We start from the raw sequence: 24,396 nt of genomic DNA, 5'->3' as shown, positions 1-24,396 counted from the left end.
GACATCCTGCCCCACACTGACAGATTCAACCCCCCCCCATCTCCAAATCTTTTTTTATTTCTCTCAATTTTTTTACAAAGTTATCGTTGTATAAGTTTATATTTTTATTCGTAATCCAAATGCCCAGGTAATTAACTTTATTTGTTATTTTTAATTCGATTTTAATTTCTAATTCTCTCTTTTCTTTTCACCCATGTTTTTCACTATTAATTTGGATTTTTCTTTATTTAATTTAAAGCCTGAGACTTTCCCAAAATCATTCGTTTTTAATGATGTTTCTAAAATACTCTTAGTTGGGTTTTCGGTACAGGGCAGGTAACAACAACAACAACAATAATAAATGCTTTTCCGTGCAACATATTCCCACCATGTAGAAAACTAGCACGTCCAGTTCCTATTAACTAGTAAGTTTGTTTTTTCTTTTACATATTTCCAAAATATTCCTCATGATTTGCTTCTTATAAAAAGTCTTCCAGGCTCATGCAAGTGAAAGACATTTCTCTACAGCATGAAGTTTTCCAGTGGGTTTGCATGGAAAATATTTATCCTAAAGAATAAGGACACCACAAAACACATGCTCTCCCAGACTACTACAGAAGTATGACTTTGGATCTGCTATTCATGGTTAGCAAATGTAACAACTAAACAGCCACCTCAAAATACCTGTTGCTGGGGCTGAAGATGAAAAAAGCACTGGCTTCTGGCATTGGCACAGCTTTCTCCTTGAGGTGCAATTCGGACATTGGGCGTGGACGAGGCCCAACAGGCATCTCAGGCTCTTCCTCCTCCTCTTCTCCTGAAAGGCAAAGTTTATACTTTTTAAATACTATTAATCAGAAAAAGGTTTCTGATTTCCCTCATAAAATCTAGGCTAAGTCTGTTGTTAATTATGCTGTAGACTCTATAGAAGAGAATAAATAATCAGGGAACAGGAATTTTCTTCTGCGTTGATCAGGATGCTATTAAATCCTTCCGTCATCATGACATAGAGTTGTAGAATCGTAGAGTTGAAAGGGACACCGAGGATCTTCTTCTTTAAAAAAATAGTTTTTATTAAGTTTTACAATTTTATATTCAATACAATCATTATTCCCAACACTTATTGGAGCTTGTTCTATACATTTTTGTCATTTTTACAGGGACAATATACCATCGGTACATCATTTTCATATAATTCTGTTTCAAAGTTATACAATCCGTAAATTTTAAATTGACTTTCCATAATTTCTTTCCATCTTCCATTTGTATATTATGTCCTAAATTTTTACCTCCTCGTCTTTAGTTTCCCACTCTAATAATATATTGTACACCTTCTTCAGTAATTTAGTATTATCACCTATGATTTCTCTTTGAAATCTGGATAAAGTGCAACTAAATCCTTTCTTTTTATCCTCTTTAAATACTTAATTTAATTGATGATACTGCAGCCAATCATTTACATGTTCTCAAAACTCTTCAAATTCTTTCAATTTTAATTTCCCTTCTATTTCTATTAAGAGATCTCTATATGTGAACCATTTTTATTTCCTATTAATTTTTTTAATTGAGGTTGCTTCTGTTGGAGACGGCCACCACGGGGTCTTTTGTTCTAGTAAATCTTTATATCTTTCCCATACTTTTAAAAGTGATCTCCTAATTATGTGGTTATAGAATCTTTTGCGTACTTTCCCTTTATCATACCACAAGTACGCATGCCATCCAAATCTGTTGTCATGTCCTTCAAGATCTAACATATCCATATTTTCTAATTTAATCCAATCCCAGATCCAAGTAACACAAGCAGCCTCATAGGATAATTTAAAGTCTGGAAGGGAAAATCCTCCTCTATCTTTAATGTCAGTAAGTAGTTTATATTTTATCCTTGCTTTCTTCCCTTGCCATATAAATTTTGAGATATCCTTTTGCCATTTCTTGAAGCACGCTGTGTTACTTATTACCGGCACTGACTGAAACAAAAACAAAAATTTTGGCAATATGTTCATCTTAATCCCTGAAATTCTTCCTAATAATGATAAATTCATTCTAACCCATATTTCTAGATTCCTTTTTATTTCATTTCAAATCTTTTCATAGTTATCTTTAAAGATATTAATGTTCTTGGTTTGTAAGGCAGATTCCTAAATATTTAACTTTTTTATGAATCTCGATTTCTATGATTTGATATAATACTTTTTTATCTGATTGTGATAGGTTTTTGACTAGCAGCTTTGTCTTATTTTTATTTAATTTAAAACCTGCTACTTGCCCAAATTCCTGTATTTTTTCTAATACTTTCAGAAGAGAGTTCTTAGGATCTTCAGCTGTAATTTTTACACTGTTTTTAATGTTCTACTTTAAATTGTTGTAACTTACTCTGGAACCTTAGGGTGAAGCATAGGTAATCATTTGATAATAATAATGAGAAGAAAATATAATAATAATGCTGTGACGAATGCTTTGGGGCAAATTGGGCATTGGTTTTTCCCACCTCTGTGAATCCATGCATGGAGTTAACACCTGACCTGGTCCCTACCCTCTGCCCTTAGATGTCAATAGGGCACACAACACCAGGTGGAATGGCCATTTTTCCCTAAAAAGAGATGGAAATAAATTCTTCATTTTGTTGCTTGTTTAGAATTCAGGCAAGGCAGAAGAATTAAAAACTAAAACTCTTGAAACAAATTCTTTAAAATGAGAGCTCCAGGCACTGTGGAGATCTGAGACTATCCTTCAAGGAAGAAATTGCAAGAAGGGGCCCTGGATGGCCTGTGGGAATACAGGGAGGGTTCGGAAAAATACTTTGAGGATTTCAAGCACCTCCAGAAGTCTAATGTGTTTGTGAACAGAACAACAGTAAGATGCTTAAAAACTTGCACACGCACACACTCCACAGGTGCCATTAAGGTAATTATCTAGATAAACAGAAAAACTAAAAGATGGTACAAAACAATAGCCGTGTTTAATTGTCTGCACTGGCATCCTAATAGCAATCCTTAAGCAAGCTTTCCTTTACTATCTCATTTTTATGATTATTCTGTGTTCATAAATTGCCTCTTCTTTAAAAGCCAAGTGTCCAAAAACAGCTGGAGACAAAAGTTTGGATAACCCTGCCCTAAAGGATCAAGTGCATAGTTGGGAGCACTCACTGATTCCACCTTGTTACCAGAACCTTAGATAGCTAGTGGGGTGCAGAGTGCCTGTTGCCTGCGCTGGCTGCTGCTGGACAGGAATAGCCTAGCCACCATAATCCATGGCCTAGTAACTTCCTGGCTTGATTACTGCTATGTGCTCTACAGAGAGCTACCCTTGAATTTGGTTTGGAGACTGGAAGACAGATGCAAAGGTGCTGACAAGGATGGCAGCCCAATAAATCAATTTTGAAGCACATGCACTGGGTGCCTATATGTCACAGAGGCTAATCCCAGAAGTTGGCTTTGATATATAATGCCCCAAATGACTCGGAACACAACTACCTGAAAGAGTGCATCTCTCAAAATTGGCCTACCCATTTGTTGATATCTGCAAGGGAGGCCCTGTTGATAGAACCACCATTAACAGGTACCTACTGACTAGAAAGGGGGGGGGGAAAGCACACAGAAACGCCATTTACCTTCCCGCCAGAGCGGTACCTATTTATCTACTTGCATTTTGACGTGCTTTCAAACTGCTAGGTTGGTAGGAGCAGGGACCAAGCAACAGGAGCTCATTCTGTCGCGGGGATTCGAACCGCCGACCTTCTGATCAGCAAGTCCTAGGCTCTGTCGTTTAACCCATGGCATTTCCGTGTGCTGCTCTGGTTCGCCAGAAGCGGCTTAGTCATGCTGGCCACATGACCCAGAAGCTGTACGCCGTCTCCCTCGGCCAATAAAGCGAGATGAGCACTGCAACCCCAGAGTCGGCCACAACTGGACCTAATGGTCAGGGGTCCCTTTACCTTTACTGACTAGAACCAAGAACAGTCTCTTCCCATGGTAGTGATCCAGCTTTGAAACTCTCTTGTCCTTGACATCAGATAGACACCAATGCCAAATGGGTTCCAATATCAGGGGCAGACATTTTTCTTTTGTTGAGCCCCTGAACAACAGTAATTAAATGGTCTTTATCAAATAAAGGGATTTTTAAATGATTTTTTAAAAGTAAGTGCACAGTAAGTTGTTATTGGAACCTGCCTTGAGAACATGTGGTAGATGGCAATATAAAAATTTCCTTCACAAATAAATGAGCCTTGGATACCTATGGTTAATCTTTATTCAACCCAGAATCTACTCTCTCTGATGATTCCTATATATTAAAAACACAATTGCCTTCCTTAAATAAAGGAGAACAAGGGAAAGCCTGGAAAGCCCTTTGGAACTTAGAAGTGCAGTACATTTGACTAATAATGATGATAATGATATTGATGGAGCCTTTTCAATGTTTACTTTTGCTCTGAGTTTATCTTCCAGGTTTTCGCATCATTCTGGCTTTCATCCTCATTGTATGTACTTATTTAGCTTAAACTCTTTAATTTGCCTGTAAACTAGATTGTAAAATTAGTACTCTGTCTACTCTCATTGAATACATCATCATCATCATGATTCTCTTGCTGAAAAGAAGCCTGTCAGCATAGCAGATCTCTTTAGTGGCAGTTGCAAGAGCCAAGAGGCAGGTTGAAGAGTTGCATAATGAGTGCCTGGAGGGCCTGCCGCTGGGGGATGCCTGGAGCAGCATTGCAGTCTGAAGCTGAGACATCAAAGGTAGCGCAAAGAAGATTAATGTGAAAACTGGGGCAACGTGAGCTTATAAAAAACTGAATGAAGTGCATGATGGGTCTGGACCTGCTCAACCTCATCCCAATCCTGGAGGTATGAGAGGTGGGTGCTGATAAGATGCAAGTGGAGAAACTTCCAGGCAAGCAGCAGCTACCATGGAGAGCTCAACTGTGGCTGCATTTACATACCTAAGCCCTGAAGACATGTCATAAATTGGCCAATGATACAAATGCCCACTGCACTCCTCTTAGATTCTCAGTGGGTAAGCTTTACGTCAGAGCTGGCAGTCTTGAGAAAAGCAAGTATTGATCTGATAGATAGTTGAGCCTGGAAACTGGTAGGCAGTCTTGAAGGTGGGTGAAAAATCCAACACAAGTAGTGTGAGAACTGTTCAGCCTATACCTGAGCAATGAGTTACTCGGATGGAGGAGCCAGAGTCAGAAGATTGGTAAAAATTAGTGGAAATCAAATAGTGCCTTGTGTCATCAGCCCTCTGCTGTGCTGGTGAGTTGATATACCACCTTCAAGCCACCTGCAGTGAAATGTTACAATGGGAGAAGCTGACAGTCAAGCCAGCAGTTACATTATCTAAGCAAGCTGTAGCGCTGGTTGAGAGCAGCATGCCAGAGGTTCTACTGCAAAGGTCCTTAGTTTAAGTATCCTGCCTTTAAGAATAAGTTCTCCCAAGGAAGTTTTACAAATAAAAGAAGAAAACAACAATCAAATTACAATAAAATAAATATCAGTTAAAATGCAGCAAATAATTAAAATATAGATCTAAATTAAAATCAATCCCGAAATGCTTTTCAACCACCTCTAAAAGCTGATGGGGGTGGAGGATGGGGATGAGGCTGGCAAAGCTCAATGGGAAGTGAATTCAACAATTGTGGAGCTACTACATTCTCCCAGTATATACTCCAAAATCGACAAGTCAATGACCAGCACCTTTGAAGCAGATCTTAACACTCAGGGAGATTTTACCAACAGCCTTTACCAAAGGTGTCATGGACTTTGAAGAAGCACAAACTCAGGGTGAAAAGGAGAAACGAGCTAAGAGGAAGGCATGTTTGACAAACCCTCACCGTGATCAACTCTCGTCCAAAAACCTATGTCCCCACTGTGGAAGGACATGTGGATCCAGAATTGGCCTCCACTGTTGACACAGTGTTCATGGAAGACAATCTTATTCAGCCACGAGTGATTGCGAAAGAAGAAGCTATTGCAACAACAAAGCACCCATAATTGACCATGGCAAGCAAGCATGTCATGCAGCATCTGTCCTGTTGCTGAACTATGAATATCAGCTGCCATTTAGTGGAAACTGAGAAACACCTTCCTGGACATAATTTAGATGGGGAACCTGCTCAAAAGCTTGCAGATGGGCAAGGTAGTTATAGTCAAAGACTGTCTGATTACCTATTTGTAAGGATTCCCATTACCACAACCCCCCCCCCCAAAGGACTCCAGTGAACCAAACTTGTCTATCCACAACTTCAGCAGGGCAGGTAAAAGGCAAAGGACCCCTGGATGGTTAAGTCCAGGCAGACTTGACTATGGGGTGCGGCACTCATCTCACTTCAGGCCAAAGGAGCTGGTGTTTGTCGGCAGACAGCTTTCCAGGTTATGTGGTCAGCATGACTAAACAGCTTCTGGCACAATGGGACACCGTGATGGAAGCCAGAGTGCACAGAAACACCATTTAGCTTCCTGCCACAGTAGTACCTATTTATCTACTCACACTGGAATGTTTTCAAACTGCTAGATTGGCAGGAGCTGGGACAGAGCAACAGGAGTTCACCCTCTTGGGTGGACTCGAACTGCCAACCTTCCGATAGGCAAGCCCAAGAGTGCTTTGAGTACTCTTTCCATCTGGTTGGGCAGGCTGAAAAACACTGTTGAAGAAAGGAATTGATCTCATTGAAGCAGCAGATAAAATAACAGATTTGAGGGATTTGGTGACTATGAGAGATTTCTAGAAGATTGGCTGGTGGTATCTGGAAAAGAATCTTTGGTAATAAGACTTGAGATTTTAAAAAATGCTTTGAAATAGCTGATGCAGGATAAAAATAATGATATCCAGAGTTGTCTGGATGTAGCAAAAGCCTGGCTTAACAAGAGCACCTTCATGCAGACAGAGTACAAGAAGAGGTCTAAAGTCAGATGCTGTTCCAGATGGGTGATATGAGAAAACATTATTCACATCTGCAGTGCCACAGGTTTGGTTTGCTAATAAGGAGTCCAACATGTTCAATGATCACAGAACAGCTGATACGCAAACAGGAATAAATATACATGATTGGGGAAATTACATGCAAATATATAGGGCAACTCCCCAGATGCTGTGCCTCAGAAGCAAATATCTTAGGGACACACTACAAAGCAGCCTTGGTGTTTAACGCCACCCCCACCCCCTAAATCATTTACAAGAAAGGAGATCCTGACTAAACACCAGGAAAAACTTTCTGATGGTAAGAGCTGCTCGACAGTGGAACAGTCTCCCTCAGGAGGTTGTAGACTCTCCTTCCTTAGAGGTTTTTAAGCAGAGGTTGAAAAGCCATCAGTCACGGATGCTTTAGCTGAGATTCCTGTATTGCAAGGGTTTGGACTAGATGACTCTTGGGGACCCTTCTAACTCTACAATTCTTTGGTTCTATATTTTCCAGCTCCAAACCACCCATTATGTTTTTCCTTGCAGGGGAAGCTGTGGCCTAGGGAGATTATTTTAAGCTGGAAAATTGAAGTTAGAGGAGAAAAGGTTAGAGTACCTCTCCATTCCCTGCTGTTTTCCAGACTTCCACCATAGTTTTGGTAACAGCAAAAATAAACAAGAAAAATGCGGAAGGAAATAACTCAGAATTGCATGTAACACCTAGTTTGGTCTTGAGACAAATATTTCATGCATGGCAGACTTAGAATATGTTTTGGTAACTATTGAGGTTTTCTTTAAAGCTTTTAAGAGGTGAAAATACATAATGTACAAAGACAAGATTCATACTTAAAACTCCCCTACAAAGCAAGCCACTCTCATTCTCATTTCAGAGATGGAGTCAAAAGTACTGAGACATATAGTGAGTAGCGGTCAGAGGTAATGGGCCAAAATGTGTTTGTTTGTTTGTTTGCTTCCCAGTGCTATGGTTGCAGCCTGCTATCGAGTGGGGAAGGGAGTGAGGAAGTCGGTGAGGTGTAGACACAGTGCTTCCACTGCTGTGCCTGAACCACACCAGCCTCCCTGTTGCCTTGCTTCTCTCCTTCTTGATAACCAGCAGTAACACTGGTAATGAGAAGCCAGATAAATAGCACAGCCCACCCTATCCTACCAACTGCTACTGCAGACAGTGGTTTATCCAAGGCCACCAAACAAGTTCATAGTTGCGTATGTTTCCGAGTCAAACGTCCTGCCCACTAAACCATACTGATTCAGGAATGATTCATACAACTTCCGTACACAGTGGCTGAATTAATCCACTGGCTGGCACACCAGTGTTTAGGTAGCACTAAAATGGCACCTATGAAAAAACGCTGAAAGCCATTAAATCCTGCAACTGAGCAATATCAGGCATGTACAACGAGCTCATCGCAGAAAGGGAGTCATGGTGTATAACGCAATTCACATTATCTTCCCACAAACCCAATGCTCATGTGAGTAGACCCCCAGTTGCCTTTCCAGTGGGTAGGCAGCAAGGTTTTTGCTCCATCCCCTTGGCTATGAGAAACAAGAAAAGACATGTAAATTAAGCAGATATATACAGACCTGCTTAATTTTCAGCTGGTGAGGCTGTAAAACCTGACATACCAGTGGCTGCTCACAGCTGTAACACAGATTGCATATAGCCGCGACTATAACATACAATACTGTATAATAAAAATGGAAATTTGTCTTACCATGAATTTCTTAAGATCCTGATGGAAGACATTCTTAGACTCAGATGACGTCTCCTACAGGAGTATCAGGAAGGGTCCTTTCAAGCCTTTTGCCTCCTCTCCAGGGGGAGGAGTCACCTCTCTAGAAAGCATAGACAACTCCTCAACCCCAAATCGATTGTTCGACTGGCAAACCACAAACCCTGAGCCTAACTGAAAAAAACTCACAGGAAAAAACAGAAAAACCCAGACATAGACAAAGAACAGAAACTGAACTGCCAGAAACAACACAGGAACCCCTTACTCCACCACCCCCAGAAGATAATGCCCTAAGATGGAAAGGGAAGCCCTAACAGTATGTGACAAAGCAGGCAAATCCATAACCTAGTTCCCTCCCTGCCAAATGCAAGCAGGGGAAGGAGAGGTGTGCATAATGTCTTCCATCTGGATCTTCAAACAGAAATTTATTTTAAAACAATTTTCTGTTTTTGCCAAATCTATATGGAAGGCATTTCTAGACTGGCATATAACATAGGTGCAAGCAGAAACCCAGAGTGGACTTCCTCTGCCAATCACTTTACTCAATCATAGGCCTCAGCAACACAGTCCTATGAAAATTTGTGTCAGCCACCACAAAACAAATAATTTTGTGATGTCTAGAGAAAGGGCCAGGGAGGCCCACATAGCTGTCCTACAGATACCCCCACCAGAAAAGTTCTCTTCAAGGCAACCAAGACTGCAGCACTTCTCAAAGAATAAGCTGTGATGACTTGGGATGCAATTGACCCAGTGAACAATACACTTCACTAACTGCCTCCTGAAGCCAAAGGGAAACGGAGGACGATGAGACTTTTTCCCCCCAACAGAGAAGCCCAAATAAGACAGAAACAGCTACTCACACTTCCTGAAATTGAATGACCTCTTGAGTTAAAAATGGGGAAAGTATGCTATTCACATTATTGGGAGTAGGAAGGATTCTTACCAAACAAAGATACGTTCACTTCCTGTGACTTAAGAAAAATGGAGTTCACCTTAGGCGTGAGAGCTAGGTCTGTGCAAAGAACCACTTTATCAGGACGTAAAATAAAATTGAGGGGTCAGCTTCCAGCTCCAATACATCTGGCTGAGGTGATAGCCACCCAAAATATGACTTTAAGGGTCAACCATTTCAGAGTGCAAGTGGCCATCATCTCAAAGAGGTCCCATAAGAACTGAGAGCACCCAATTCAATTTTCAAGAAAAAAATCTATGGACAAGTGGAGGAGCAACAAGTGCCACACCTTTAATAAATCTTTTACAAAGAGGGTGAGCAGACAAAGGTGGGCCTTCAAGATTAGCCAGTACACTGCTCAGTCCTCCCAAACTGGCAATATTAAAGGATCCTGCACTGCCAAATTCACCAGGTGCAGAAACCAAGGCCTTCTTGGCTAGTAAGTGGCCGTCAGGATCACCTTAGCCTACACTGATGATCCTTCTTAAGCATTTTCTGCATTAAACAGTGCAAAGGCATATAGCAACCCCAGAGGCCACTCAATCTCTAAAGCATCCACACCCCATGGTCCCAGAGATTGAAAACAAGAGAAAGGTATCGAGCTGGGCATTGCTCTATGAAGCAAACTGATCTGTTATTGACTGATCCAAACAGTGCACTACTAGACAAAATACCAGGGGTTTTAACTGCCACTTGGCCTCCCTTGTTGATACCTGGCTCAACCAGTCTGCTGTCTGGTTGTCCACTCTGGCTAAATGTTCTACCTTCAAGCTGAGTAAATGCTGCTCTACTCATCTCAGAAGTGTATCCGTCTCCACCATCAATCTCACATCTCACTGATAACTGATGTGAGCTTTGGCAGATGGCTTATCCATCCTGACCATAAGGCGATGGCCCCAGATGTCCATCTCCAGTTGCTTGGGTCCAACTCCATTGATACTGAACTGTGTTTATTCAGTGGTCCACACCTCGAGTAGCCTTATTAACTAGAGAAGTTCCTCAACTGCAGATATACAAGTCATGAGCGCCAATTGGGAAGGCTCCTCCAGAGACACATCCACAGTTAGGTGCCATGGAGTCAGTCACTAGACCAGTTCTTTCTTCACTGTCAATAGGATTTCCACCTGCAAATGATGCCTCACTGCAGTGAGGTTCTGTTAATGGTCTTTGCAGTAACCGAGTGTGCAACTGAGTCCATGACACAAAGTCAAAACATGACACCAAGCTATCAGATCCACTAAAGCAGTGCCCAGGGCAAGATGAAGTGCTGCCACTCACTCTAATGTCAGACACATGGAGAACTAGTTTGTGTCTAGACAAACCCCAAGGTGTGCCCAATACTAAGTGGGAGAGAGGGCACTCTTCTTCACATTAATCACAAACCCTAGGTCATGCAGGCAGGAGACTGTTGCCATGGTCACTTGAAGAACCTGTCCCCTAGATGGAGTATAGATCAGAATGTTGACCAGATATGGATGACTGCAAATGCCTCTGGTGTGGAAATGGGCCCAGTGCTATCAATACCTTGGTGAAGATTCTCATTGCCAAATGAGACTAAAAGGCAACGCCCAGTAATTGTAGAGATCCTGACTGTAGGTGAACTGGAGAAACCACCAGTGGAAGGTTGGATTGAGACATGGAGACATCAGTTAAGGTCATCCAGTCTCCCCTTCTTGGTGCTGCCATGATGGACCTCAAAGTCTTCATTTTGAAGCATTTCTTCTCCACACATTTGCTGAGCCTGCTGAGGTCTAAGATGGCTCTGGTGTCTATTTTTCTTGGATACATGCAGGAGTTTGTTCAAAGAAGTAGGGAAGACTCTCTTTGTACCCACATCCAAGGACTGAGAGGAGAAAGGCTGCACATGAAGATCTTCCTAAGTCAGTTCTAGGACCCTGTGAGCCTTGGCCAAAAGGGCCAGAAAAACATCAGAAGCAAATACTTTCAGACTGAACTACTTCCAGCCCTTCCTCACCTACCCTTCCTTTCAGGGGGGCAGGAGGAATGGGGGGGTCCATATAAGAAAAAGGGGCTTCAGAGCTCACCACCAGAGTTGCCTGCTGATACTTCCTTCTAGCCTCAGGACCAGCAGCTCCTGACTCTCTTATGCCAGCTGTCCCAGCAACTACAGCCTCAGTCTCCAACACACATTTCCTAGCATGAGACCTGGACTGACTTCAAGAAACAGCCCTAGAAGAAAGGGGAGGAGGAGGGGATCCCACAGAACTAGAATTTGCTGCCCCCGTTCTTCTTATGGTGCTTGTAAGACTTCGTAGAAGGGATCCTTCCTCTCCCCTCCCTCAGAACTAAACTGCAAGGAATACTCAACCTCTCTGAATCTCCTGGAAAGTAAACTTCCTGACCCAGGAGAAAAAACAAGGGAATTCTCCCTTCCCAAGAAAAGACACCAGGAGTTTCTGTAGTAATGATGTATGCATTGCTGGTCTAAAGCTACAAAGATGGGTTCAAACACAGAGACCTCTTAGCCAAGGAAGTTCTACAGTCAGACAAGTCCACTGTTGGGAAACCATAATAGCAGGAGCCCACATAAAGTAGAGATAAAGCCATCAAAAATACAGTTTCCCATAACCTCAGGGGGAAAAAGATGGGAAACAATTTCAGCATGCTAAACCACTTGTCAACAGTGTGCAGTAACAACCCTACTTCCAGGCACTAGTGTACCTGCTAGTTATATAGCTGGGATCACAACAATGCCAGGAACCACCAAATGACTGGGCAATCACCAGCCTGACAGTGGGAGTAGTCTAACACTGATGGCCATGCTGGTTGATTATTGTGGACCATCCGGGGAAAAAGGCACAGAGGAAAACAGCTGCTTCAAGCAACAAGAGAAAACAAAACGGCATTCCTGCTTGTTAGTGGACATGCCACCGCACTCCAGTGCCCAAAGACTGCCCCATCAGAGGTACAACGCCTTCCAGGATCTAGTAAGACCCACCAGATCCAAAGAAATTCTCCCCTTCCTCCACACCACTCAGAAAGGACAACAATGAGGAGAGGAGGGAAAGCACAACAACCAGGGAAGGAAAAGACAGAAACAGAAACAAAAAAGTCAAGAGAAAAATAAACACAGAGAGGAGAAAACACCAAAACCAAAACACTCATAGATCCAAGTAATAGAACCACAAGAAAAGGAGAGACGTTAGGGACAGAAAAAACTGGCTGACAGCAAGAGTACACAAGAGCCTAGCCTTCACCAACCACAGGCAGGGTTGGTCTGGCTAGAAAGATGACCCCTCCCTTTGGAGAGGAGGCAACAGGCTTGAAATGACCCTGCCTGATCCTCCAGTAGGAGGCATCATCTCAATCTAGGAATGTCTCCCATCTGGATCTGGCAAATACCTGTTATTTCCATAGAACTAAAGAGATGATTCCATCCTGTCAAGTACAATTATCAGCTGGTTATCTTTTATTGGGTGATATGGATCTATCTGTGATGCAGCTGGAACTGCCTTCGGTGTTTTAAGTTTCAGCTTCTTGTGCTAGTGGGAGGGAAAAAAGTGAGCACAGCAGTGAATTACCTGGTGTCTCTGTAGTAGGATAAGGATTCTTTTCTTCATTTTCATTAGGCTGATATTCATCTACATTGCTCTGACAAAAAGAAGGGAAAACCATAATAGAGCTTGCTTTATTCATCCATCCCATTTTATTGATTCAGTCATTCATAAATATGATTCGGCAAAGCAAGTTGGAAGGTAACAAGCAGCAGACCTTATTAGAAGGTGGAGATTCTCCATCGGCAGTGATCGATTTCAGTTCAATTTTCTCCTCCTTTGTCTCCCCCTCCACAGCTGGCTTCTCAGGCTCCTGTTTCTTTTCAGGACTAGCAGTCCTAATAATTCAGCAAAAAATAGAAATGCAAATGTTCGCAAAATATGGAATGGTGTTTTCTGTTACAGACTCCCATGACTAGTGCATAGCTTATCATGTCAACAAGCACTTGGTACAATTCTGACAGGAACATGACGCAGAGGTGTTCCCCTATCTCCTTTATTATCGCTGCCCCCCCCCCCAAATCTTGAAACTCCAATGAACAATGTCTGTTTCATGTTCATGGAGAAGAATTTGGTATTGTGAGAAGAAAAGAATGCCTTCTCATAGGAGGTCATTAAAGTATGAAAAGGGATGGCTTTGAGGACCCTCCTAGGCAACCTGCTGAACCATTTCATTTCTATTTTAACACAGACCTCGCCTCTCATTAAGATGAGCTGGCGAGATGCCATTAACTATATAATAAGAGAATTTCAAAAATACAGTGGTTTGCAGCCTAAGGTAATTTAAGGAAGTTCATGGAAGAAAAGCTTCTCATGCTCCCCTCCCCTCTGCAGCTCCCATGCCCCACCCCACGTAGTTCAGAATGGCCCCCATTTTCCAGAGGGGCTTTTCAGGGAGTAGAGGAGGAAAGAAACTTATTTTCATACTTTTTCTCTCTCTCCACCCCCTTTATGGATGCTTTTTCATCTGATGGAAGCTTCCACAGAATTTGAAAGATTAATAGATGCTGACTGAATAACATATAACAACCAAAACCACCAAATTTTGAGACACACATGCACAGAAGCATTAATTTTGGGCACTGAGTGGTTTCTGCCTCTCTGATGTTTAAAACCAAGCCACAGGAAGCACTAGTCTCTAGTGAGCCAACATGGTTGACCAGTACCAGTGTCAACTCTGCCATTTGAATATTTGGCTTATCAGAATGAACACAGAAGGGAAAGATAATCTACTTTTATCCTACCTGTAAGTTACAATACCAAACCAGGGATATAAAATGTGGCTGATTGGACATGCCTTTACTCTCAAGAACCATCTAGGGGCATTGTTTTATACCAAACTAGAAACAAAGGGTTTACCTAGCTAGTTTTTTCCTTTCTTTTTCCTCTTCTTCCTCTTTTTGAGCAGATGTCAGGCTCTCAGCATCAGCAAGGTTGTCCACAGCAATGGCCAAAAAGACATTCAGCAAGATGTCTGTTTGCATGTTTTATTAAAGAAAACATGTTTAGATGCAGCCACAACTACAGAGGTTGGAAACCAGATCTGACCAGTGGGAATGATGTTTAGCTCCACACAGACCAGCATGCCAAGTTTGACAGGTGAGTGGGACCACCTACCTGTCTATCACCTGATGTCAGGGGGTCCATTTTTCCCTGCAGAGGTTGAAATCAAATTGCAGGCCAGAAAAGTGTGCAGCACTTCCTAAGCATTGATAATCAACTGAGTGTTGGCACGGGGGAAGCTCTGCACAAATGGCTTTATAGGCACCATTGATCAGCTGACCTGCAGTGGCTTCAAAGCCCCTTTTGTTCAAGCCCCGCCTTTATCTGTCCCACACCTGATCCTTATATGATGTCAGGTGTAAGACTGGTGGCCGTGGCTTGGATGAAATGACCTTGTGAGTCTAATGAGGAGGCCTGATGGTCCTAATCAGGCCCATAACCCAGAGGTTCCTTACCCCTGACCTACAACATGCCATTGCATTCACTTTCCTGTTTTTGTTCTGGCCATATTGTTCTGAGAGTTGGCTAGATAGTGTCAGGGCAGGTGTCAGGAACAGGTCAACAATAACTAATATCATGTCAGTAAAGCTAACTCTCTTTATTCAAAGAAACAAAACAGCACAGGAGGCCAGGGCCAGTGAGTATAGCAACTCTTCCCAGTAGTTCTTGCCCCAATGAGGCAGTTGCAAGGGCTGGTCCCCACCTTCTCACAGCTTCCTAAGTTTCCTCTTCCCCTGGCCCTTTCCAAGCAATCTGAGACCCTTGATGCCCTTTCTGTTTCTGCTCCATCCTTTTCATACCTTTTCTGGTTCTAGAAGACCAGAGGGGAGAAAAACTGGTCACAGGAGGAGGGGGAGCCCCCCCCCGGCTTCTTCAGTAGCCTGACTCATCTCTGCCTCTTGGCTCCCCTCTCTAGCCTCCTCTTCTGCCTCTGTTCTGGACTGCTCTCTGCCACAGACTCTTCCTGCTCACTAAACCCTGTCACCTCCTCAGCTTCTGATATCCCCCACCCCGTCTGCTCCCTCTTTTCCCTCTGACCACTCATTGTCATGCCACTACCAATCCCTGGATCAGAGCCTTCTTTCCTTGGGGGTTCCCTGGCAGGTGCCTCCCGCCACTCCTCTGCATCCAGCCAGTCCATGCCATCTTAGTGGGTCCATAACCAAATTTTGATCTATTAGAAAATTGTCCACAGAAATATGGCCCACCCACCCATGTACAATATCACATGCTCCAGATCTGCAAATGATTCTTGTAAATTTGGCACATCAATGGAAATGTGCACAATTGTTTAACAACTCATCATGTGTTATTAATATTCAAATATTCAAATATTAAATCAGTTGCATATGGAACACATGCACAATATTACACACCATATCTGAAAATCATCATATGTTAGTCCACATATGGTGCTAATTTGGTGCTTTTCTGAAGACGTGTGTAATCAGTGTAAGAAAGCTGAACGCTATGCTGCCATACTAGTTAGAAATACATAGAATACTGCAATTCTTCATATTATTTCTTATAGTTTAAGATGGATTTCTTTTAAAAGAAATTTCCATTTTTTTAAATACCCACTTTTGTAAGAAAAAGTTCACTTTTTCAGTATATTAATGTAAGCATACTCAGTAAAACAATTATAACATGGTTCTTTTTTTGTACTTCAAAAATCTTCCTTTCCTTTCCTTTTGCGATTTTTTAAATTGTAGTAAGTGGCAGGGTCTTACTACTTAAGTGCCAGCTTCAGGATTTGAATTAGTAAGATCCTGCAATATGCCCTCAGTGAGGTCACCTGCTCATTGCTATCATTACTGTGGGCTGCACCTGCTTTTGATTCTTTTAACTGCATATCCTCAGCTCTGCTCCTCAACATTACTTGCATCAGAAAAAGTGAGTACTGATCCATGAAAATTTAGGTAACAAAAATGTATTTCTCTTTAAGGTACCAAATATCTCTTTGCTGTCCTCCCTATTGTCTCTACTCACTCATCCGTCTATCCCTCCTGAAGAAGCAGGTGAGAGAATGACATACTCAGTCAAAATGAAAAGTTAGGTGAGGAAGCAGGTGCAGGTAGTGAGGGAGAAGAGCACTAGGGGCCAAGAAGCTTGTTAGCAGTAGCCCTTTGGCTCAGTCATGGACCTCAGCATGTGCCCAACCATATCAACCTCTAATGCTGTCCAGTTGTCAAAGAACACAAAGGTAGTAGCAAAGGATACAGTTTCCACAGATGAAGAGGATTATGAAGTAAATACAGACCAACATTCCTGGAAAAGAGGGGCCGCCATAAGCCATGATCCCATCATACATCACCGAATTCCAGTCCTCCCCAGTCAGGATCTAAATGACACATTCCCACCAATAGGGGGACACACAATGTTAGACAGCCTGCAGAAAACCTGCAAAAAAATCTGTTAGAGAGAACACAAAATTCTATCTTAAAGAAGCCCTCCCTAACATGTGCTGCAACTTCCATTCTTAATGCGGGTTATGGAGGGGAAGTGCCTTGGCATTTGCCATGCAGGAACGGGCGTCTTTATCCATCATCTGTACAGTAGCTTGTCTTTGCACATTAACTGACATTACAAATGTCTTGTAGGCTCTCTGGTGACACCTGTGACATAGATATCACACACTAAGGACTTGTTTAAAATTTGACTGGGAACACAGCTGAAAAGTAGATTTAATGTTAACATCTGATGTGCTCTTATAGGCATAATGAGCACAGTCTAGAACAGGCACATTAGCAGCACCATACCTGCAAATGAAGTACCAAGACTCTCTTTCCTGGGGCAATATAAAATATTATGGGGAGGAGAAGTAGGAAAATACTGCAGTGTGAATAATCATATTGCAGGTGTTTGTGGCATCCCCAGTGAGAGTGTGATGTTCTAATAGCAATTTCTGAGTCATCTCTGAAACTGTCCCTGTACTGGTGGATAGCTGTAACTATCTGAAAATCAAAAAGCCTTAGTATGCCCCACAACAAAAGCACAGAACTCACAGTGATTTGCAAACTAAGTTCTGGTGTGCCTGTTTTACATTAGCTAGCTAGCTGAACAGGAAGGATGCAACCAGTATAGTATAGTAACATTGAAATCACTTTTTTTTGTTTTGTTACACAGGAGGCTTCACAGAGATCCTGGTTGCATAGGGCAAGTTCACCCCACCCCCAGTCCCCTGATTCAACTTAGGGTTCATCTGAAGCTGCTGCATATCCCTAGTAAGAACTGTACTACTTCAGGTTGGGAACTGCAGATTTGAATACTTCTACATGTTATCTCCTTTCTACACCAGAAATCTATGCTTGAATGCATCTCTTGTGCACATTATTAACAACAGGGAGTCTTTTATGAGATATCACAGCATTAGTCTAAAATGGTACAGTCCTCCAAGATTGTATCATATGCTGCTTCTATAGGTTTGAAGTAGCCCCAACAACGTTGTTACCGTATTTTTCGTCCCATAGGACGCACCGGCCCATAGGACGCACCTAGTTTTTTCGGGGGCGGGGGGAAATAAAGGAAAACATTTTTTCCTTTATTTCCCTCCCAAAACCAGGTCGGGGAATCCAAACCAGGTCGGGGAACAGTGGGATGGTGGCGCTCCGCCTCCCCGCTGTCCCCCGAGCTTGTGGGGCTGCCCGATGTCTGCCCGAAGCGCGGGGCACTCTGCTTCAGCGCGCCCCGCGCTCCATGCAGCAGGCTGCTACCCGCAGCCTAGGGAGCCCTGCGGGAACTCCCGCAGGGCTCCCTAGGCTGCGGATGTCTTCCCGAAGCGCCGGGCGCTCTGCTTCCAGCACGCCCCGCACTCCGGGAAGCAGGCTGCTATCTGCAGCCTAGGGAGCCCTACGGGAACTCCCGCGGGCTCCCCAGGCTTGCTGATAGCTTCCTGAAGCCTGGAGAGCGAGAGGGGTCGGTGCGCACCTACCCCTCTCGCTCTCCAAGCTTCAGCGAAAGCCTGCATTCGCCCCATAGGACGCACACAGATTTCCCCTTCATTTTTGGAGGGGGAAAAGTGCGTCCTATAGGGCGAAAAATACGGTAACTAAATAACTTGACCTCAGCATCTCCCAAGAGTGCTTCTCCCTATAACAAGCCCATTCCTGTATTAAGATCTCCATGAGATGTTAGGCTATAGAACCTCTCAGAGGTGGCCTCTTTGTTATGAAAAGCATGTCCCCAAGAAGGCCCACCTTTGGCTTTTAGAAAATGCTGCAAAATTATTATTTTTAACTCCAACTGGCTTTTAATGAATGTTTATTATAATTTTTATCGGCACAAGAGCTTTATTCACCATGTTACACTGTCATTGAATCTACTGCCATTTACGTAAATAAATCAAATAAAGCCATACCTGAAACACAGTGAGCAGCGACTGGGGAAAGTTGTCAAATGTGCTTCTCCTGGTTTGCATCTCATCAAAGTTAAACTTGCCCCCAAAGAGCTGCATCCCTAGGAGGGAGAAGATGATGATGAAGAGGAAGAGAAGTAGCAGCAGGGAGGCGATGGAGCGCACAGAGTTGAGCAGGGAAGCCACCAAATTACTCAAAGAGTTCCAATACCTGAAGAGCCAAAAGAAAGGTGGTTACATTTCTTCTGTCCAAAGCAGATACTGCTCATCTGCATCAGGTATCACCTTCAGGCAGGCTGTATGGTGTCTATAAACATGCCTTTTCCAAACAGCCTGTGAAGGAATGAACCATTCATGAGCTTCCCTATGATAATGTGACCTACGCAGTTAATGAGCATTTTTATGGCCACATGTGAAAAACACACAAGTCCTCCACCACTTCTGCACCTAGCATGCCGGGAAGATTACTTTTCAAAAAGTGTTATAAATATACAGCAATTAGTAGGTGCTGCTTCAGTAAGTTACATTCTAGCCAACCTCATTACAACACTCACAGCTGTTCAAAGCAAGCCAGAATACCTCACTGAAGAGATCAGCTCAGTGAAAACCAACAAGAACAGATGGGAAAACAGTTTGGAATCAAAGCCAGATTGGTTGAAAATCTGGATTGTGTGTGCTCATTCTTGGATGAAGGGGACCAGGCTTCTTGGTTTCTGGGGAATTGCGGTGGGGTCATCATAATGTTTATACTAGGCCAATCCCACAAAGCAGAATTCAAATTTATCTTGATAACTTTCAGCCCTTGTGCAATTTATTTATATGTTTTAAACACTTACACCACACTTTTCAATTAAAATTTGCAAGGCAGCTAACAATAAAAGAAGAGTGCAAAATATATAAGAACCCTAATGACAGCTAATAAAACACCACTAGAACTACAAGATAAAACATCACAATAAAATTCAACAGAATCTAAAAGAGAAGGCAGGTAAAAACTCATCAATAATTTTCATTAAAAGTCTGGTTTAAAATAAATCTTTAACCTGGTGCCTAAAATGCAGCAATAATAATGAGAGCACCCGGAGACAGCCCTCTAGTGGTGAACTTAAAATAGACAGGTTCCTAAGGAAAGAGCCATATAATGAAGATAGAGTTGAGCCGCGCAAGTGGTTATGAGAATCTTCATCATTGTCATGTGAATCTTCATCAAAATATCTTATGATTATGAAATGCTGGAGGGAAAGAGGACTACTGCAATGCACTATATGTGGGATCATTATAGAAAATGGTCTGGAAATATCAGTTAGTTCAGAATACGTCTGCAAGATGGCTAACTGGGACCAGGCAATACAAGTACGGTATATCACAACAGTGCTTCACTGATTCTCAGTCCATTTCTGAGCCTGATTGAATTCAAGGTGCTGGTTTTGATCTTAAAGGCACTTTATGACTAGGAATCAGAGTACAGTCGTACCTTGGTTCTCAAACACCTTGTGACTCAAACATTTTGCCTCCTAAACGCCACAAACCCGGAAGTGAGTGTTCCGGTTTGTGAACTTTTTTTGGAAGCCAAATGTCCGATGTGGCTTCTGTGGCTTTCAATTGAGTGCAGGAAGCTTCTGCACTCAATCGGAAGCCGCATCTTAGTTTTCGAATGTTTTCGGAAGTCAGACTTCCGGAACGGATTCCATTTGAGAACCAAGGTACGACTGTAGTTAGATGGATACCTCTCTTCACAAGAACCTACCTGAAACCTGAGATCTTCAGAGGCCCTTCTCCAAATGCCCCACACCAAGTGAAGTGTAGCTATGGGAGAGGGGGCCTTTTTGAGTGATGGTGCCTCAACTATGGATTGTCTTCCCCAGAAATGCTCACTTAGTGCCTACCATAATGCCATTTTGGCACCAGGAGAAGACTTTGTTCTGACTCTCTGCACCTGTTTTTATGCTGTACTTTATAATTTATTAGCTTTCTTGTTACTAACTATTTTTATTATTATTTGGGAACTTTGTTATAAGACAGTCTGTAAACAAAACAAATAATGATATATATTATCTAAACTGCCACATACACATGGCAAGAAGGGAGAGTCAGGGATGGAATAACTGGTAAAAAATGATTCCAGAAAGTAATATTTGCCTAAGACATTACTGCACACAAGTTTTCCACACAGAAACGAGCAATTTCCCTTTGGCTGCATGAACTCAATTAAATATAAAAATTAAGGGGGTGGGGTGGGGAGAGAAATACCTTGTGATTTTAAAAATTCTTAGCAGTCGCACACATCTCAGCACTGAGATACCCAGTGGTGACATGATCTTTGTTTCCACCAAGATGGTCTCTAGGATTCCACCACACACAATAAAACAGTCAAAGCGGTTGAAGAGAGAGACAAAGTAGGCTTGAAGACCCAGGCTGTACATCTTCAGGAGCATCTCAGCCGTGAAAAGAGCCAGCAGTACCTTATTGGCAGTGTCTCATAAAAATAAATAGACAAATAATGATCATTATAGTGGCACTAAAAGACAAATATAACAGAAAGACTGTAAGAAGATCAGAAATCTTCAAATTAGGTTTTATCCCTTGCAACTGCTGTCTTCAGCAATTCATTACTGTGAACTTTTAACCTGTGTTTTGTTTTTACAGACATTTTGGACAACTTTTCAAATGTTGATAACAAATCCTAGGGTTGTAGCCAATGTTAGTTAGTCAGAGGGCACACCCATAGAAATTAATGGATACGACTAGCTTAGGCCCATTAATTTCAGTGGGTCTAAATCTGAAAAGAACAGAACAAGATGTAACCCTTGATGTCCAAACTCAATATTTGAATTTTAGAATAATTGTGTTTAATCTCTATTCTTGTTTCCCTTTTCTGATTACTCAGAAAAATTCAGCAGCTGAATTCTACCACACATCTGATGCTGCATTCCAATACCCTGCTGCATTCCAATACCCCACATTCTCTTACACACCAACCCACACCCCATTGAAATTTCCACTGGTGAAAAACCACTACTGGAAACAGTAGTTGTTTTCCTCCCAAATGCAAATAGCTTTTAACATGACTTTTAACAGATCATTTTGGGCAATGAAAATTACAGGCACAAGGGCCTGACCTGGATCAGAGACCACAGTTAGGGGGAAAGGGTTAAAGTCTCTTTACTCTCATACCAGACACCCATCCAGATCAGGCACCCAGCATCTGCAATTTGCTGCTTTCCCCTCTCCTGCCACAATCAGGAGATAAGTCCAGAATCAGGGAGATGGTTCAAGGAGCAAGAGCCCTGGGGGCCTTATGGGAAGCCTCTGAGGTGACATGAAGCCCAAAGGTCAGAGGTTCCCCATCCCCGTATTACATAGTTGTGATGTTTCAACATAGTCTGCCTCTTTTGTTTGTATTGTTGCACAGAGCACTGGGGACCCGATTATTTGGTTAGTTTAATGGATTAATTATACTATTATGCTCTTGGAACATGGGGCTGCATATAGAGGCACCTTAGTGCCTGTTCATATTCTCCCTTCCCTATGCTAGCTGGCCAGAAAATAATCATAAGAACCATGGAGCAGAATAGAGAATATTTTGAGAAGGTAGTTTTTAATATTTTGTATTTTTCCCTGGCCTGGTAAAAAGGTAAAGGTAAAGGGACCCCTGACCTTTAGGTCCAGTCATGGCCGACTCTGGGGTTGCGGTGCTGCTTATGCAATTAAATGGTTTTACTTTTTGAACACTAAGTTCAGTTTATCTGCACACATAAATAAAATTTCAATTACACTCTCATAAATAAAACACGGCATTATTTTAACAAAACAGAATCCTCCATACCTTGGACTTCAGTGAGCCATTCTGACTGGTTATAATGTTCAGAGGCAATTGTGAGGGTGTTAAGAAACACAAGGAAGATCACGAGCCAGTAGAACACATTGGATTTGACAGCAGCTCGACATTTCCGTCTGCAGAACCGATTCCATCTACGCCAGTAGCGGCTTGAAAAATGGAAAGAAACCTGTAATTATTATTGCTGTGTGCACCAAACAAGTTGTTTACAAAACCCTATGAGGTCACCTTTGACCTCCAATTATTAATTTGTATTTACTAGCTTAGCTTCCTAGAGGAGTGTTTTCTATGTTTGCCTGGACATGGAATGAAAGAAGCAAAAGACAACATATTTGCACATTGTTCAGTATAGTTGTCCAGTGGTCCAGTGAAGCCTACAGAGCCTTGATAGTATTCCTACAAGAGGCCCTCTTGGGCATGGACTGCTTATGAAAACAGGCAGACTATGTCTCTTGAATAGCGCAGCCTGTGTTGCACTGACTTCATGGCACAATGTGCACACATTTGTAGCAAGCTACAAATCATAGTACAAGCTCTGTTTTCATTCTTCCTTATAATCTTTAAATTTCATTTTACTAGTTGTGAATAGCAAGATTTTATACAAAATGGACACTTACATAGGGATGCAAAGGGATGCAAATTCTTTACTGCAGCTGCACACACACATACCCCTTTTAATCAGCAGTAGCTTGGGCCCAAATCTAAAAAAGAATATTCTCTTGGATAAGGGTAAAAGGAGCTGTTTATTGCGTCCTATTTTGCTTTCTCTTCATACGGAAGTCAGGACCACACAAGGCCACTGACCCAAACACCAAGTTCAACCTCTGCTGTTCAGTTTGAAACCAATTTATGAAGATGAGCTCTAAACACCCCAAAGTGGGTAGTCAGTGTTGGTGGCTAGGATGCTATATCTCCATCTACCAGCAGCTACAGATGTTCCCCTGGCTCTTTTACATAAAACATTAATCTCTCAATTACCAAATAACTACAGGCATAATCTTTGCCTATAGAAGTCAATGGAAAAGTTGACCCTTTCCTGTCTCTCTAATACAAATTGAAACTATTCAGAATTTCATAGCAGAGGTTAACAGCCATCAAGATCCCACCAACAACAGAAACTGCCTTGCCCAGAATTATTTTCAGAAACTGTGTTAGCAAGGTCTAGCATTTTGTCCTTTGAACCCAAAGCCAGGGCTACTTTTTGCTGAGACAGAGTGTTAGTACAATGCTATGTTATGTTTCCTGGACCACGTAGCCCCTCACGAGTGTCACAGTGATTTCTGGGAGTAATTACTAACCACACCAAGTATTTAAAGCTAATTATACAGCCCCTACTCTTCACAATTTAGCTTGCCTAGCAACCAGTTTCCAAGCAACACTTGGCTCCTGGATAATAAAGGCAACGGTTTGTGTGTTTAAAGCTCATATAAAGTGGCATGTGCATCTTCCTTGGCCATGCCTATCTCTCTCAATCTCTTGCTATGGATAAGCACAAAATACATTATAAATCAGCAACCAGTAAAATAACATGCTATAAACACATGTGAATCTTACAGCAACACTTTATGAGACAAACAGGTGCTCCTCTACAATTCTTATTAAAG

The 24,396-nt window shown here is 42.3% G+C and overlaps 1 protein-coding gene and 1 long non-coding RNA gene across 3 annotated transcripts in view; one reads left to right on the top strand and one right to left on the bottom strand.

Annotated features, from left to right (window-relative positions):
• CACNA1C (calcium voltage-gated channel subunit alpha1 C) overlaps positions 1-24,396 on the bottom strand; it is a 480,830-nt gene that overhangs the window by 126,920 nt on the left and 329,514 nt on the right. The window contains exons 13-20 of the mRNA XM_083572199.1: positions 22,781-22,941; positions 21,205-21,430; positions 18,958-19,165; positions 16,821-16,941; positions 14,457-14,571; positions 13,315-13,435; positions 13,125-13,194; positions 664-796 (exon numbers count right to left, since the gene is read on the bottom strand). Coding sequence (XP_083428325.1) covers positions 664-796; positions 13,125-13,194; positions 13,315-13,435; positions 14,457-14,571; positions 16,821-16,941; positions 18,958-19,165; positions 21,205-21,430; positions 22,781-22,941 — 1,155 coding nt within the window. The remainder of the gene's footprint in view (positions 1-663; positions 797-13,124; positions 13,195-13,314; positions 13,436-14,456; positions 14,572-16,820; positions 16,942-18,957; positions 19,166-21,204; positions 21,431-22,780; positions 22,942-24,396) is intronic.
• On the top strand, positions 1,766-22,865 carry LOC310742830. 2 transcript variants are annotated; one of them, XR_014538706.1, is made up of 5 exons: positions 1,766-1,839; positions 14,506-14,696; positions 16,546-16,618; positions 17,727-17,824; positions 22,769-22,865. It is a non-coding gene; the product is annotated as an uncharacterized lncRNA (long non-coding RNA). The 2 variants fall into 2 exon arrangements; XR_014538707.1 differs by lacking the exon at positions 1,766-1,839 and adding an exon at positions 4,463-4,715.

Source organism: Podarcis filfolensis (assembly GCF_964270895.1).
Source record: "Podarcis filfolensis genome assembly, chromosome: 10".
NCBI classification, from domain to species: Eukaryota; Metazoa; Chordata; class Lepidosauria; order Squamata; family Lacertidae; genus Podarcis; species Podarcis filfolensis.
This window is presented reverse-complemented; position numbering and strand designations above follow the sequence as displayed.